This window comes from Engystomops pustulosus, chromosome 4 (genome assembly GCF_040894005.1).
Source record: "Engystomops pustulosus chromosome 4, aEngPut4.maternal, whole genome shotgun sequence".
NCBI lineage: Eukaryota > Metazoa > Chordata > Amphibia > Anura > Leptodactylidae > Engystomops > Engystomops pustulosus.
This window is the reverse complement of record NC_092414.1, coordinates 41,628,280-41,644,084: the sequence shown is the minus strand read 5'-3', so window position 1 is coordinate 41,644,084 and position 15,805 is coordinate 41,628,280. Positions and strand designations below refer to the sequence as shown.

Below are 15,805 nucleotides of genomic sequence, written 5' to 3'. Positions count from 1 at the left end.
GGCAGCATTGCCAGCGGCGATCGAGGTGAAAACACCCGCGATCAGTGCTAGCACCGATCGCGGGTGTTACCGGTAAGCCTTTGCTGCAATATGCAGCAAAGACTTACCGGCTATGGAGAGGGCTCGGCGCGCGTCGGGAAGGCGTTAACAATTAGAAATGTGTCGCAAGCCAAGCACTTACAAGCACCTGGAAGAAGCAGGTAAACTCCGGCGGACCTCGGCGCAGAAGCGATGGATGCAGGAACTTGGGCGCACAACCTACATGAATCGAGCCGGACCCAAAACCTCGTCAGACAATGTACCATAGGATCGCGACCGGACCAGGTAAGTAAATATGCCCCATTGTGTTTTCTACTATTTGAGGGATACATATTGTTCAGATCTGCTTTGGACAATACATTCACTGGCCACTTTATTAGGTACACCATGCTAGTAACGGGTTGGACCCCATTTTGCCTTCAGAACTGCCTCAATTCTTCGTGGCATAGATTCAACAAGGTGCTGGAAGCATTCCTCAGAGATTTTGGTCCATATTGACATGATGGCATCACACAGTTGCCGCAGATTTGTCGGCTGCACATCCATGATGCGAATCTCCCGTTCCACCACATCCCAAAGATGCTCTATTGGATTGAGATCTGGTGACTGTGGAGGCCATTTGAGTACAGTGAACTCATTGTCATGTTCAAGAAACCAGTCTGAGATGATTCCAGCTTTATGACATGGCGCATTATCCTGCTGAAAGTAGCCATTAGATGTTGGGTACATTGTGGTCATAAAGGGATGGACATGGTCAGCAACAATACTCAGGTAGGCTGTGGCATTGCAACGATGCCCAATTGGTACCAAGGGGCCCAAAGAGTGCCAGGAAAATAATCCCCACACCATGACACCACCACCACCAGCCTGAACCGTTGATACAAGGCAGGATGGATCCATGCTTTCATGTTCTTGACGCCAAATTCTGACCCTACCATCCGAATGTCGTAGCAGAAATCGAGACTCATCAGACAAGGCAACGTTTTTCCAATCTTCTACTGTCCAATTTCGATGAGCTTGTGCAAATTGTAGCCTCAGTTTCCTGTTCTTAGCTGAAAGCAGTGGCACCTGGTGTGGTCTTCTGCTGCTGTAGCCCATCTGCCTCAAAGTTCGACGTACTGTGCGTTCAGAGATGCTCTTCTGCCTACCTTGGTTGTAACGGGTGGCGATTTGAGTCACTGTTGCCTTTCTATCAGCTCGAACCAGTCTGCCCATTCTCCTCTGGCATCAACAAGGCATTTCCGCCCACAGGACTGCCGCTCACTGGATGTTTTTTCTTTTTCGGACCATTCTCTGTAAACCCTAGAGATGGTTGTGCGTGAAAATCCCAGTAGATCAGCAGTTTCCGAAATACTCAGACCAGCCCTTCTGGCACCAACAACCATGCCACATTCAAAGGCACTCAAATCACCTTTCTTCCCCATACTGATGCTCGGTTTGAACTGCAGGAGATTGTCTTGACCATGTCTACATGCCTAAATGCACTGAGTTGCCGCCATTTGATTGGCTGATTAGAAATTAAGTGTTAACGAGCAGTTGGACAGGTGTACCTAATAAAGTGGCCGGTGAGTGTATACTGGAGAAAGCTTAAGATAAAAAGTAAGGATTTCCTCAAGAACAACCGCCAGTCCTTTTGGAGCCAAAGAAAGTTCTAGTCAGACCTCAAAAGAAGAGGAGTTCCAGAGAAAGCCCAGCCTGTCAGAGGCAGAGGAAAAGGATTCTTGTTCAACCCAAATTTTGGCAAAGATAAGCCTAAGGACTCATGACGCCAGGTTTCCGGGGGATAGGGGTGGTCAGAGGGGGGAGAGCAAGGTGGTTTCCTCAGACCTGGGAAAATCTGTTCCTCTCCCTGGGTGCTTCACCTGGTCCAGACCAAAGTTTTTGTTTTTTTTTACTCAAAGACATTTTTATTTATAGTTTTTTTTCATAAAAGACAAAACAGAACATTACAAAACATTCCCATCCCTCCCTCCACAAGTGAGTACCAAGTTTGCATTGGATATAACCAACTGCATTTCTCCTATTAACTTATATGAGCAATCACTTATAACAGGAGTTCTCATCCTGGTCTGATGTGTGCCGTTTTCACTTTGCTGTATTATGGATTTTAAAGCTTGGAAATCAAGAATCATTGATTTTATCTGCATCTCCCGTGAAAGTGCTGGATTTGTTCTTGGATGCTACACTTGCTGCTACGTGGAAGGCTTACACGGTGGTCCGTGCACCGGGAGGATTGCTGACTCGAGGGTGAGCTGGAGTTTTTTCAGTTTAAGTGTCACGGGTGGTCCCGCAACCCATATCGCGGGTCGCGGGCTCACCCGTGCCTCTCGCTCCCCCCGCTCCTGAATCCAGGCCTCGCTCCATGTGCGCGCATCCCCCCTGGTCATTTCCCATGAGGCTACTTATATCTGCCTCTCCCATCTCACCCTGCCGGATCTTTGTGCCTCACAGCCTGAGAGAAAGCTATTCTGCGATTTGCCTGCGATTCCTGCATCTCCTGTGTCTCCTGCGTTCCTGAGTCCCTTCGTGTTCCCGTGTACCAGTGTTCCTCCGTGTTGCTGACCTGTGTGCTCTGTTCCCGTACTCTTCTGCTTGGACCTCCTGTTGCTGACCCCGGACCGGACTCTGATGTTGCATCTCTGCCGCCTGCCCAGACCTTGAGCCTGGACTTTGACCACGAGATTGTCTGTCGTCTCTGTATCTCGACCATGGCCGCCACTGCAGACAAGTCACGCCTGAGGAACGACCTGGTGGTACCACGCCGCAACTTGTCTAACCCGCTTTGCAGTGGGCTCTGGTGAAAACCGGGTACCATTTAGACTCCGGTCCCAGGTAGTGGCTTGTGTCATCGTCTGCAGTGGTCCAGAGGATTCACACCTGCAAGCCTGACATTAAGTATATAATGTATATACAGACTGGAGTTCCAAGATAGTTCTCGATTCTTTTGATCCGTTTTTTTTTTTATTCAAAACCGGGTGAACCAACCAAAAATTCTGATGTTTAGTCGAGAAGCAAGTCTTGGTACCTGTCCCTTCAGCTCAGCAAGGAAAAGGCTTATACTCATCAGTATTCCTGATAAGAAAACCAAGCGGATCATTTTGAGCTATATTCAATTTAAAAGATTTGAATCTTTTCTTTAAGGAACAAAAAGTTCAAAATGGAGATGATTCGTGAGATGGTGAATGTGCTACAGGAAGGTCACTATTTGGCGACCTCTGGAACTCAGCAACACATACTATCATGTGCCGTTCCACAGAAGTTCCTAGAGGTACTTAAGAATCCCAATAGTTATAGATGGCTGTATAAAACATTTTCAGTTTCAGGCGCTGCCTTTTGGATTGTCATCGGCCCCCAGAATATTCAGGAAGATTATGGCCATAGTTGCTGCATTCTTCCATGTGAAAGGTATCCAAATAGTACAATATCTGCTGCTTCCTCAGAAAACCTTGTCTCACATGCAGCATATAATTCAGAAACATTGACAGAGCTGGGGTGGATCATCAATATAGAGAAATCCAGTCCTGCACCATGCCAGACGAAAGTCTTTTTGGGTATTCTGTTAGACACCGTCCATATGAAATCTTTTCCACCACAAAAAAAGGTCATTTCAGTCTCAGAATATGTCTTTACTTTTGTTTACAGAATTTCTGCCTCATACTGCAAAGTAATAAAACTGGTAGGACTACCAACGTCTGCCATTCCGGCAGTCCAGTGAGCTCAGGCTTGCTCCCGAAAACTTCAGGGGTTCCTCCTATCCTCCTGGGACAAGTCAAGTCAGTCTTTGGACACGATGGTTGTTATACCCCAAAGTGTGAAAGCTTCCCTGTCTTGTTGGAGAATCCACAGAAATATCCAAGTTGGAGTATCTTGGAGACCGGAACCCCAGATAAACATCCCAATGGATGCCAGCAGGCCAGGGGGCATCGGATCAATTTTGAATCTACAGGTAGGGTAGCCAAGTAAAAATCCTTTCAGACAATAGAGCACATTTACTAAAGGTCACACGCTGCACTTTTGTTGGACCGTGCACGTTCTTAATAGCTTACACGGCTTGCACAGGTATTTAATAAGTATCTGTGCTGCAATTGTGTCGCAGCTGTGCTGGCTTCCATTTGACGACTGATTTGGACCGAGTACTATATTTAACTTACAAATTGTGTGGCATACCCTTTGTCAAAGGTGCACCACAAAAAAGATGGTGAACTTTTACCGGATCAGTGCGGGGAAGCGTCATCTTCATGATTTCTGGTGCCCGATTTTAGTGAATCGCCGCACGCAGCATTATAGACAAACAATTAGAGATGAGCGAGCACTAAAATGCTCGGGTGCTCGTTATTCGAGACAAAATTTTCCCGATGCTCGAGTGCTCGTCTCGAATAACGAGCCTCAGTGAAGTCAAAGGGAAACTCGAGCATTTTTCAAGGGGACTAAGGGTCTGCACAGGAAAGCTTGGCCAAACACCTGGAAACCTCAGAAAATGATGGAAACACCAAGGAAATGGACAGGAAACAGCAGGGGCATCATGCATGGATGCCTCTCAGGCTGCTTAATCGCACTATTATGCCAAAATTATGGGCAACAGCATGGCGATGACAGAGTGACCGAATGAGGCTAGATAGCATCTAAAACATCCAATAATTGACCCTGACACTAAAGAAGACGGCATGCAGAGGCAGCAGCGGCAGGCTAGAGAGTGTCATGGCGACATACCCTAAATCAGGGGTAGGGAACCTATGGCTCGGGAGCCAGATATGGCTCTTTTGTTGGCTGCATCTGGCTCTCAGACAGATCTTTAATAAATAGTAATGGCTTCTGTGTGTCTCTTAGACACAGGCAGTGATGTTACCGCAGCTTACGTCCTTTGTATGAGTGTGGGAGTGATGAGGAGCTGGCTGCAGGGAGCGCTGGTAAGAGAATATTTTTTCTGTGACCACCTATCAGGTGCTGTGGCTACCTATCTAGTGGGAGTATGTGCTGGGGCTACCTATATACTGGGAGTATTTGCTGTGGCTACCTATATACTGGGGGCATGTGCTGTGGCTAACTATATACTGGGGGACATGTGCTGTGGCTACCTATCTACTGGGAGTATTTGCTGTGGCTACCCATCTACTGGGGGTACGTGCTGAGGCAACCTATATACTGGGAAGTATGTGCTGTGGCTACCTATATACTGTGGGGCATGTGCTGTGCGTACCTATTTACTAGAGGGAATGTGCTGTGGCTACCTATTTACTGGGATTATGTGCTGTAGCTACATATCTATTGGGGGTATGTGCTGTGACTACCTATCTAATGGGAGGCATGTGGTGTGTGTCAAGATTTGGAGTAGTGAACCCCCTGGACCACTGCGGACTATGATGTAAGCAGACACCTGGGACCGGAATCTAAGTGGCATCCGGTCTTCACCATAGCCCGCCACAAAGCAGGATGGTCTTACTGCAGCGTGGTACCACCAGGTTGTTCCCCAGGCGTGACTTGTCCACGGTGGCAGCCAAGGTCGAGGTACAGGATCAATAGGCAGTCTTGTGGTCAGGAACTTGCAGACGGTCAAGGCAGGCGGCAATGATGCATGCTTGGGGACGGAGCAAGAGATCAGGGCTGGCAGCGGAGGAGCAGAATCAGAAACAGGTCGGGGGTCACATTGGGAGGTTAACACTTGGGAAGGAAACACTGTAGAAAGCTTCCTCATAGGCATGAAGCACTAAGATCCGGCGGGGAATGCTGGGAGCCGCCGGTCTTTATAGGAACCCGGGTAGTGGGCAGCGCTAATCAGTGGCGCACTGGCTCCTTAAATCTGCAAGTGCGGGCTCGTGTGCGCTGGCCAGCCAAGATAGGAGCTGGAAAGTGGTGAGTTGAGTGAACTCGGAAAGGGGCGCCGCCACAGAGAGGGGCACGGGTGTGCTTGCGATCTGAGACGTAGATCCCAGGGGCACCCATAACACTGGGACTACCTATCTACTGGGGGGCATGTGCATATGGTATGGCTCTTATGGAATAACATTTTAAAATAAGTGGCGTTCATGGCTCTTTCAGCCAAAAAGGTTCCTGACCCCTGCCCTAAATGGACTCAGGCTTCACCAAAGGAGGTGAGCAAGAAGCACTGAAATGATTTCCTATGTGAACAAAAGGTTGACGGTATATTTTGTCGATAACACAGCATGGTGGCGACATAGTGACCAAGTTGCATAACGTATCTGGTGAAACACCCGAAAAATGAGCCTGACACCGCTCGTTTGATGTGGAGGCAACCATGGAGACAACTTCCATGATTAAGAGCGAAAGTATGGGACATCCATATTGCTCTGCTATGATTGAAACTTCAGGTCTCCAGCATGGCGGCGACAGATGCGCCGAGTTCCATTATGTATCTGGTGAAACACCTGAAAATTCTGCCTGACACAGCTCGTTTGATAAGGGGATGATGTGCTGTATTTCCTCTCACACTCCAGCGTCTGGAGCTTTCGCCTGTCCAAGCCCCTGTCTCTCGGCTCCTCCCCACCCAAAATGGGCCAGGGGGCCAGAAGCGTTTACTTTAAAAAAATTATAATTTTCAAAGCAAGCGGGGTCGTTTGAATATTTCCTCTAGGAATAATGGAATAGCATAGCGGTTCTATTTTTAATAGTTTTTTAGGAAATGGTTCCATGATTAAGAGCGACAGTATGGGGCATGCATATTGCGCTGCTATGATTGAAACTTCAGGTCTCCAGCATGGCGGCGACAGATGGGCCGAGTTCCATTATGTATCTGGTGAAACACCCGAAAATTCTGCCTGACACAGCTCGTTTGCTAAGGGGACGATGTATTGAGGAAGTAAGGTAGTAATTAGAGATGAGCGAACACACTCGTCCGAGCTTGATGCTCGTTTGAGCATTAGCGTACTCGTAACTGCTTGTTGCTTGGACGAATACTTCACCAGCTCAAGAAAATGGCATCTCCCGCCGTTTTGATTTTTAGTGGCCAGAAACAGAGCCAATCACAAGCCAGGAGACTCTGCACTCCACCCAGCATGACGTGGTACCCTTACACGTCGATAGCAGTGGTTGGCTGGCCTGATCAGGTGACCCTGGAATAGACTAGCCCCTGCCCGCGCTGCTCGCATCATTCTCTGTCTGGATGCCGTTAGGGAGAGAGCTGCTGCTGCTGCAGGGATAGCATTAGGGTGTTATATTAGCTTACTGTTAGGCAGGAGTGAGTCTACAAGAATTTTATGTATTTTTTTGTTTGCTTGTGGCTGGGATTGCTGGCACTAGTAGTGCAGCTAGTACCATATTGTGAGGAATTTGCAGAGAGACTTGGGAACGTTATATTCAGCTCTTAGTGACACACACATCTCAAACACCTAAGTGGGACAATTTATTAGGGGTTTGATTGAATTAGGCACAGTCTGAAGATTTTTTTTTTTTTACTTTTATTTTTTTTTTTATCTCAAAGTCATCAGGCACAGCACAAAATCCAGTCAGTGTAGGTTAGAAAATAGCCATAGCAATAGGATAGCATCGTTTTGTAAAAAAAAAAAAAAAACACAAATAAAACAAAAAAAACAAAAAATCCAAAAAAATTTACAGTTTACACTTTAATTTTGAAAATCCAACTACTGCAGGGGTCAGAGGCCATGGTCCTTGGCGGGGTAAGACACCAGCTGCTGATGAGGGAGCAGGGGAATGCTGCAGAGCTATACTCCCTAGGTTCATGTCTCAAGTTACTGGGACTCGTGGTAGAGCACTGTTGAGGCCAGAACAATGCGAACAGGTGATGTCGTGGATTGCGGACAATGCTTCTAGCCATTTGTCCACCAGTCAGTCTTCCACGCAGTCCACCCATGTCACAGAAATCAGCACTCCTCCACCTCAGCCTCCTTCCCCCCAGTCTGCCCCCTCCCAGGAAAATTTGGCATTTGAACTGGCATACTCTGAGGGACTGTTTTCTGGACCCTTCCCAGAGTCACAAACCACTTGTCTGGTTGCTGCTGAGCTCTTTTCCGATGCCCAGGTTTTCCACCGGTCGCAGTCTGTGGGTGATGATGACATTGTTGATGTAGTGGAAGAAGTGTGTAAAGAGGTGTCGGACGATGAGGAGACACGGTTGTCAGACAGTGGTTGTCGTAAGGGCAGGAAGTCCGAGGGGGGAGCAGACTGAGGGATCGGAGGATGATGAGGTGACTGACCCAAGCTGGGTTGATAGGCCGGGTGAACACAAAGCTTCTGAGACAGAGGCGAGTCCTATACCAGAACAGGTTGGAAGAGGCAGTGATGGGGCCAGACGGAGAGGCAGGGCCAGAGCTGGTGCATCTTCATGAGAAGGAGCCCTGATAGGACTGCCAAGGCAATTTACAATTTGTTTACAGGGCTGTCCTAAGACAGAATGGAGCCTTATTGGTCAGGCCTATTGTTTGGGGGGCTATTGTTTGGCTTTTAATCTGTCTCGTCTGAGGCTGCCTAAGCAACGGGTCGCTGCAGAGACCCATATATGTGCTCATAGGCTGAGTGAATAGCCAGCATTACCTATTAGTATAGGATAGTCAACAGCCTCATACTTGCGATTTTTAACAAAGTGTGTCAAAACTTTATTTAATTTTTTATTTAATCTTTAATTATTTAATCTTTTATAGATACAATAAAAGTTATGTTTTAGGCCTGACCAATAAGGCTCCATTCTGTCTTAGGACAACCCTGTTAACACAGAGCTGGTGCATCAGCGCCAAATGTTTCACGTAGTCAAGCTCCAATGGCGAGGGCTAGATTTTCATAAGTCTGGATGTTCTTTAACCCCTTCCCGGGTCCCGGTGCATGGAGAGGGCTCGCGGGCCGAGCCCTCTCCATAGCCGGTAAGTCTTTGCTGCATATTGCAGCAAAGGCTTACCGGTAACACCCGCGATCGGTGCTAGCACCGATCGCGGGTGTTTTCTCCGCGATCGCCGCCGGCAATGCTGCCGGCGGCTTCAAAGAGATGGCGCCGCATGGGTAACCTCGGGTGTTCCGAACACCCGAGGCTACTTCGTTTTAACCCATGCATTACAATGTGCTGTAGTATGGCAGTATATGATAGGATCGATCAGACAACTTAGGGTTAGAGTACCCTAGGGAGTCTGAAAAATAGTAAAAGTAAAAATAAAAAAAAGTTAAAAAAAAAAAATTATAATAAAAAACCCTAAAAATTCAAATCACCCCCCTTTCCCTAGAACTGATATAAAAATAAATAAACAGTAAAAATCATAAACACATTAGGTATCACAACGTCCGAAAATGCCCGATCTATCAAAATATGATAATGTTTTTTCACTATGTTTAACCCCGTAATGGAAAATAGCGTCCAAAGTCGAAAATGGCATTTTTTTGCCATTTTGAAAAATATAAAAAAATTAATAAAAAATGATCAAAAGGTCGCACATTCCTAAAAATTATAGTAATGAAAACGGCATCAAAATTCGCAAAAAATGACACTATCCACAGCTCCGTACACCAAAGTATGAAAAAGTTATTGGCCCCAGAAGATGGCAAAATAAAAAAAAAAATATGCCATAGAATATTAAATACTGTCACTATGAAGTGAAATTTGTTACGCAGAAAATAAGCCATAACACAGCTCTTTATGTGGAAAAATAAAAAAGTTATAGATTTTTGAAGTTGGTGAGTGAAAAATGGAAGTGAAAAAACTAAAAAAGGCCAAGTCGTTAAGGGGTTAAAGAAACACCGGATGACCGACGGACTGTGGTGTGCAACCTGTGCCAAACCAGGATCAGCAGGGGTTCCACCACTATTAGCTTAACTACCACCAGTATGCGCAGGCATATGAATGCTAAACACCCCACTCAATGGCACAAAGCCCGTTCACCTCCGGACGGGCACACCACTGCTCATTCCTCTGTGTCATCTGCTAGTCAGCCCCCTGCCCAGGACCCCGGCCCAAACACCTCCCGTGCGAAAACCCCATCTTCGCCTCCACGATCCTCCACAGCATCCAACAGCGTTCAGCTCTCCATACCCCAGACGCTGGAGCGCAAAAGGAAGTATAGTGCAACCCACCCACACGCCCAAGCCCTCAACGTCCACATCTCCAGATTACTTAGCCTGGAGATGCTGCCCTATAGGCTGGTAGAGACCGAGGCCTTTCGCAACCTCATGGCGGCGGCCACCCCTCGGTATTCGGTCCCCAGCCACCACTACTTTTCCCGATGTGCCGTCCCAGCCCTTCACCAGCACGTGTCAGACAACATCATTCGTGCCCTAACCAACGCCGTTTCTGACAAGGTCCACCTGACCACGGACACGTGGACGAGTGCTGCCGGGCAGGGCCACTATATATCGCTGATGGCACATTGGGTTAACTTGGTGGAGGCTGGGACCGAGTCTGACCCTGCGGCTGGTCATATACTGCCGACGCCGAGGATTGTGGGGCCTACCTTGGTCCAGGTCTCTCAGGCCTACTATGCCTCCTCCTCCTCCCACCCCTCCTCCACCTCCTCCTCCGAGTTACCATCCGTGGGCATGGCGCCATCAGTCGGTAGCAGTCAGACAGCAGCAGTGCCATCGCTAAGCTACAGCAGGCGGTGCTCAAACTGCTGAGCCTAGGCAATAAAAGGCACACCGCCCAAGAGCTATTAAAGGGCATCACGGCGCAGACTGATCTGTGGCTGGCACCGCTGAACCTGAAGCCAGGCATGGTTGTGTGTGACAACGGCCGTAACCTGGTGGCGGCTCTGCAACTCAGCAGACTGACACATGTGCCATGCCTGGCCCATGTGTTAAATCTCATAGTTCAGCGGTTCCTCAAGACATATCCCAATCTGTCTGATTTGCTCACGAAGGTGCGCCGCATCTGTGCGCATTTCAGGAAGTCCAGCACAGATGCTGCCACTCTCAGGGCAGCGCAGCGCCACCTCCAACTGCCCGCTCACCGACTGTTGTGCGACGTGCCCACAGGGTGGAATTCAACATTAACCATGTTATCCAGAGTTTACCAGCATCGCAGAGCGATTGTAGACTGCCAGATGCAACTTCCACCAGAACTGGTAGTCAGGTCAGTCAGCTTCCTCAAGTCTACAATGAGGAGTGGACGTGGATGTCTGATATCTGTCAGGTGCTGAGTAACTTTGAGGAGTCAACACAGATGGTCAGTGGTGATGCCGCCATCATCAGCCTCACCAACCCACTGCTTGGCCTGTTGAAACACTCTCTGGTCAGCATGAAGTCGGAAGCTTTGCACTCGTCACAAGAGACGGGGGAAGAAGATTCCCTTGTTCATAGCCAAAGCACCCTCAGGTCTGTTTCTCAGCGCATATCGGAGGAGGTGGAGGAGGATGAGGAGGAAGAGGAGGAGAATGTTGGCGAGACAGAAGAGGGGACCATTGTGCAGTCCTTCACTGTTCAGCGTGTATGGGCAGAAGAAGAGTTGAAGGAGTTGGAGGAGGAGGAAACGGAGAGTCAGGCCAGTGAGGGGAGTGAATTCTTGCGCGTTGGTACTATGGCCGATATTATTTCAGCGCTTCTTGCGCATCTGTTTACATTCCCCTCACCCACCATAACCCAAACTTATAAGAACACTACTACACTTGATCTTATACAAAAGGTTCTTAGAAGTGCTGTTTGGGTAGTAGCCGAGAGACAGGGGCTTGGATAGGCGAAAGCTCACCTGGCAGCAGAGTGCCAGCTCCATCCCAAGATCCAACTAACATAGTTTTAACTGCAGCACCTTTAATCTACTACTACTTCACTGCCTCCATACATCGTCCCCTTATCAAACGAGCTGTGTCAGGCAGAATTTTCAGGTGTTTCACCAGATACATAGTGGAACTCGGCCCATCTGTCGCCGCCATGCTGGAGACCTGAAGTTGCAATCATAGCAGCGCAATATGGATGTCCCATACTGTCGCTCTTAATCATGGAACCATTTCCGAAAAAACAATTAAAAATAGAACCACTATGCTATTCCATTATTCCTAGGTGAAATATTCAAACGACCCCGCCTGCTTTGAAAATTATAATTTTTTCAAAGTAAACGCTTCTGGCCCCCAGGCCCATTTTGGGTGGGGAAGAGCCGAGAGACAGGAGCTTGGACAGGTGAAAGCTCACCTGGCAGCGGACCGCCAGCTCCATCCCAAGATTAGGCAGCCTCAGAGGCATCCATGCATGCTGCCCCTGCTGTTTCCTGTCCATTTTGCCTCCACGATCCTCCACAGCGTCCACCCATGTCTCCATGCGCAACTTTCAACTCTCTATACCCCGGACACTAGAGCACGAGAGGATATGCAGCACATCATCCCCTTATCAAACGAGTTGTGTCAGGCAGAATTTTCAGGTGTTTCACCAGATACATAGTGGAACTCGGCCCATCTGTCGCCGCCATGCTAGAGACCTGAAGTTGCAATCATAGCAGCGCAATATGGATGCCCCATACTGTCGCTCTTAATCATGGAAGTCGTCTCCATGGCTGCCTCCACATGTCGTTCCCTTATCAAACGAGCTGTGTCAGGCTCATTTTTCGGGTGTTTCACCAGATACGTTATGGAACTTGGCCACTATGTCGCCACCATGCTGTGTTATCGACTAAATATACCGTCAACCTTTTCTTCACATAGGAAATCATTTCAGCGCTTCTTGCTTACCTCCTTTGGTTCCTCTCTGCCGCCTTAACCAGGCAAAATACTGATACATACAGTGCTACACGTTATACTCGCCAAAAGGAATTTTTTTAATTGGTTTGAAGCCTGAGTCCATTTGGGGTATGTTGCAATGCCACTCTCTAGCCTGCATCTGCTGCCGCTGCAACTGCATGCCGTCCCCTATAGTGTCAGGGTCAATTATTGCATGTTTTAGATGCTATCTAGCCTCATTCGGTCACTCTGTCATGGCCATGCTGTTGCCCATAATTTTGGCATAATGGTACGATTAAGCAGCCTCAGAGGCATCCATGCATGCTGCCCCTGCTGTTTCCTGTCCATTTCCTTGGTGTTTCCATCCTTTTCTGAGGTTTCCAGGTGTTTGGCCAAGCTTCCCTGTGCAGAGCCTTTGTCCCCTTGAAAAATGCTCGAGTCTCCCATTGACTTCACTGGGAGCATTTTAGTGCTCGCTCATCTCTAGTTGTTACCAACATCTGGTAAGAATTTCATGTTAATAGCACCTTTAGAAATATATACTCGAGTTTAAGCCGACCCGAGTAAAAAGCTGAGACCCCTAATTTTAACACAAAAACTGGGAAAACCTATTAACTTGAGTATAAGCCGAGGGTGGGAAATGCATTGATCACAGCCTCCCAGTATATAGCCAGCAAGACCCCTGTAGTATATAGCCTTCCAGCCCCCTGTAGTCTACAGCCTACCCAGCCCCTGTAGTATATAGCCTGCCCAGGCTGTCTCCGATGTTCCGGTGCTGCCTTGGGTCCTTGGGTCCTCTTCGGATTCTTCGGCTCCTCTTCAGGTCATCATGCTTGGCCGGCACACAGAATTATGTCAGCTGCTTGCCGACGACATTGTTTGTGAGCTGCCGACATCCCGAGGGGAACCGAAGAGGAGTGGAAAAACGCGAATAGGATCCGAAGGACCTGCAGCGGCACCGAAGCATCAAAACAAGCATAGGACCTTCGGGTGACGTCAGAAAGGTGAATTTTGACTATTTTTTTTTCTTGACTCGAGTATAAGCTGAGTTAGGGTTTTTGTGAACAAATTTTGTGCTGAAAAACTAGGCTTATACTCGAGTATATATGGTACATGTTTACTACTCATTTCAGTTGACATTTCCATCCATTACAATTCAGGCTGATCAGAAAGAAAAGACGAAACGATGCTGGTACATATGAAAGAGAATGTAGCCATGCTGGGAACAAAGGTTTGAAGAGGTACTAAGAGGTACTTAAACTAGGAAATTAATTGGTTACAACTATGGCAAAGAAAGAAAGGGGCACACCACTGGTGATGTCATCTGGGATGACTTCTACACAGTATCATGTCTGTTTTCTCAATACTAGTCTGGACTTTTGTGTAATATACAGTGTTAAGTATAAAATACACAACCATACCATTCCATCTAAATTTGTATTAAAATGATAAAAAGTCTTGTAAATCTTTCATATATTAGTTAGATTTAGACCACATTTATTAACATGAAGTACAATATGCCAGACAAAACAATTTGTAATTCCCCACATTAAAACCACATAAAATTAAATATCTCAGATTTAACAAGTAGAAATATGTCAAGACACCTAAAACGGACTGCAACAGGAAGGGGCTAAGAATTACTACAAACATAGATATTTTTCTTTAGAAGATTCTCTTTGACTTCCAAATGTTTTACCATATACACTTGTGTATAAACTAAGATTTTCAGCTCACTTTTTGAGCTGAAATATCCAGACTCAGCTTATACACGAGTCAGTCTTCATATAGGCGGCTGTTTTTACTGCCCAAACACCCTTATGACTATATAAAGATCAGACAGATCAGTCTGATCTTTATGTAGTCATAAGGGTGTTTGGGCGGCAAAGACACGTGGCACCCGGCAATGCGCTGCGCATCTTAGCTGTCACCTGGGCCCCTGGGTGTGCGGGAGCAGAATGGAGGAAGCGTTCTGCATCTGCATACTGTAGGGGTGAAGTATGCAGCCGCGGCTCCTGGGTCGGAGACAGGTTTGGGTTCAGGGGCTGTCAGTCCCGCGGCTGCATACTGTAAGTATGAAAGACAGAAGATATATATATAGAGAGAGAGAGACTGTGACAGTCAAGGAAAGCTGATCTATTAGATAAGAAAGAGGATTTTATTTATTATGCAGAGTGATGCAGAAGTAGGACATTGGACCACTGCTGTTGCCATAAAACACCTCCACCAAACACCTGTAGCTTCGGCATTTCCCACCCTCGGCTTATACTTGAGTAAATAAGTTTTCACAGTTTTTTTTGTGGTAAAAGTGGGTACCTCGGCTTATATTCAGGCTGGCTTATACTCGAGTACATACGGTAAAAATGAAACTAGATGTTTATGGCCTATATTTAAAAAATATATTAATTTGAACATCAGCAGCCTCCGCCTCCCACGGATTCTCTTATTTTTTACTTGAACCCCTATTCTTTTTCTGTTTGTGTCTTTCTTTTGTATGCCTACCCCCCTGTAACCTATCTGCCTTTTGTACATTCCCCTATGTATCTGTTTGTTGCCTGTCCCTTAGTTGTTATCTATCCTACATGTTTAGAAGGTAGTGTGGCTTCTTAGTTATCTTGATTCATACTTGGTTTGTAAATTGGCATTTATACTTGACCTCATCATGGCCAGAAGTAGCCAGTTTTGTTATGTACATGCCATTCTATACTTTACCGGATAGTTTAAATGTTATTCTGTTTCAAATATTCTAAATGGTCTTTGCAATGCTTTTCATTGTACAAAATAAAAAAAAAATCTTTATTGAACAAATTTATATTAAAACAATAATGTTTCACTGTGTAATTTAATCATATACTTTACCTGGGATGGTATTGTCCAGGAAAAATGCTATGCATCCTCCAACAAACATTTCTGTAGTTAGAAGCACAGTCAAAATTTGATCCAATTCTGGCAAACCTGTAAATATCCATACATTAGTTTCAAAGAAAGTAGAGAGTCTTCAATGTTGAAGTGTATTAACGTATGTCATTAAAGGGGTTGTTTACCCTTTAAAATATTATATATCCATCTCGGGGGTGTAAAACAAAAAGAAACTTATGCTTACTTTCTACGATGCTCCCATAGCAATGTGCTGCTGCCCATCAGTGCCATGCCACTTTTGTTACAGAGGCAGA

At 46.7% G+C, this 15,805-nt stretch overlaps 1 protein-coding gene across 2 annotated transcripts in view; it reads right to left on the bottom strand.

Annotated features, from left to right (window-relative positions):
- SLC23A1 (solute carrier family 23 member 1) overlaps window positions 1-15,805 on the bottom strand; it is a 159,940-nt gene that overhangs the window by 9,457 nt on the left and 134,678 nt on the right. For both annotated transcript variants that reach the window (XM_072150625.1, XM_072150624.1), the window contains one exon: window positions 15,492-15,587. In XM_072150625.1, the coding sequence (XP_072006726.1) occupies window positions 15,492-15,587 (96 nt within the window). The remainder of the gene's footprint in view (window positions 1-15,491; window positions 15,588-15,805) is intronic.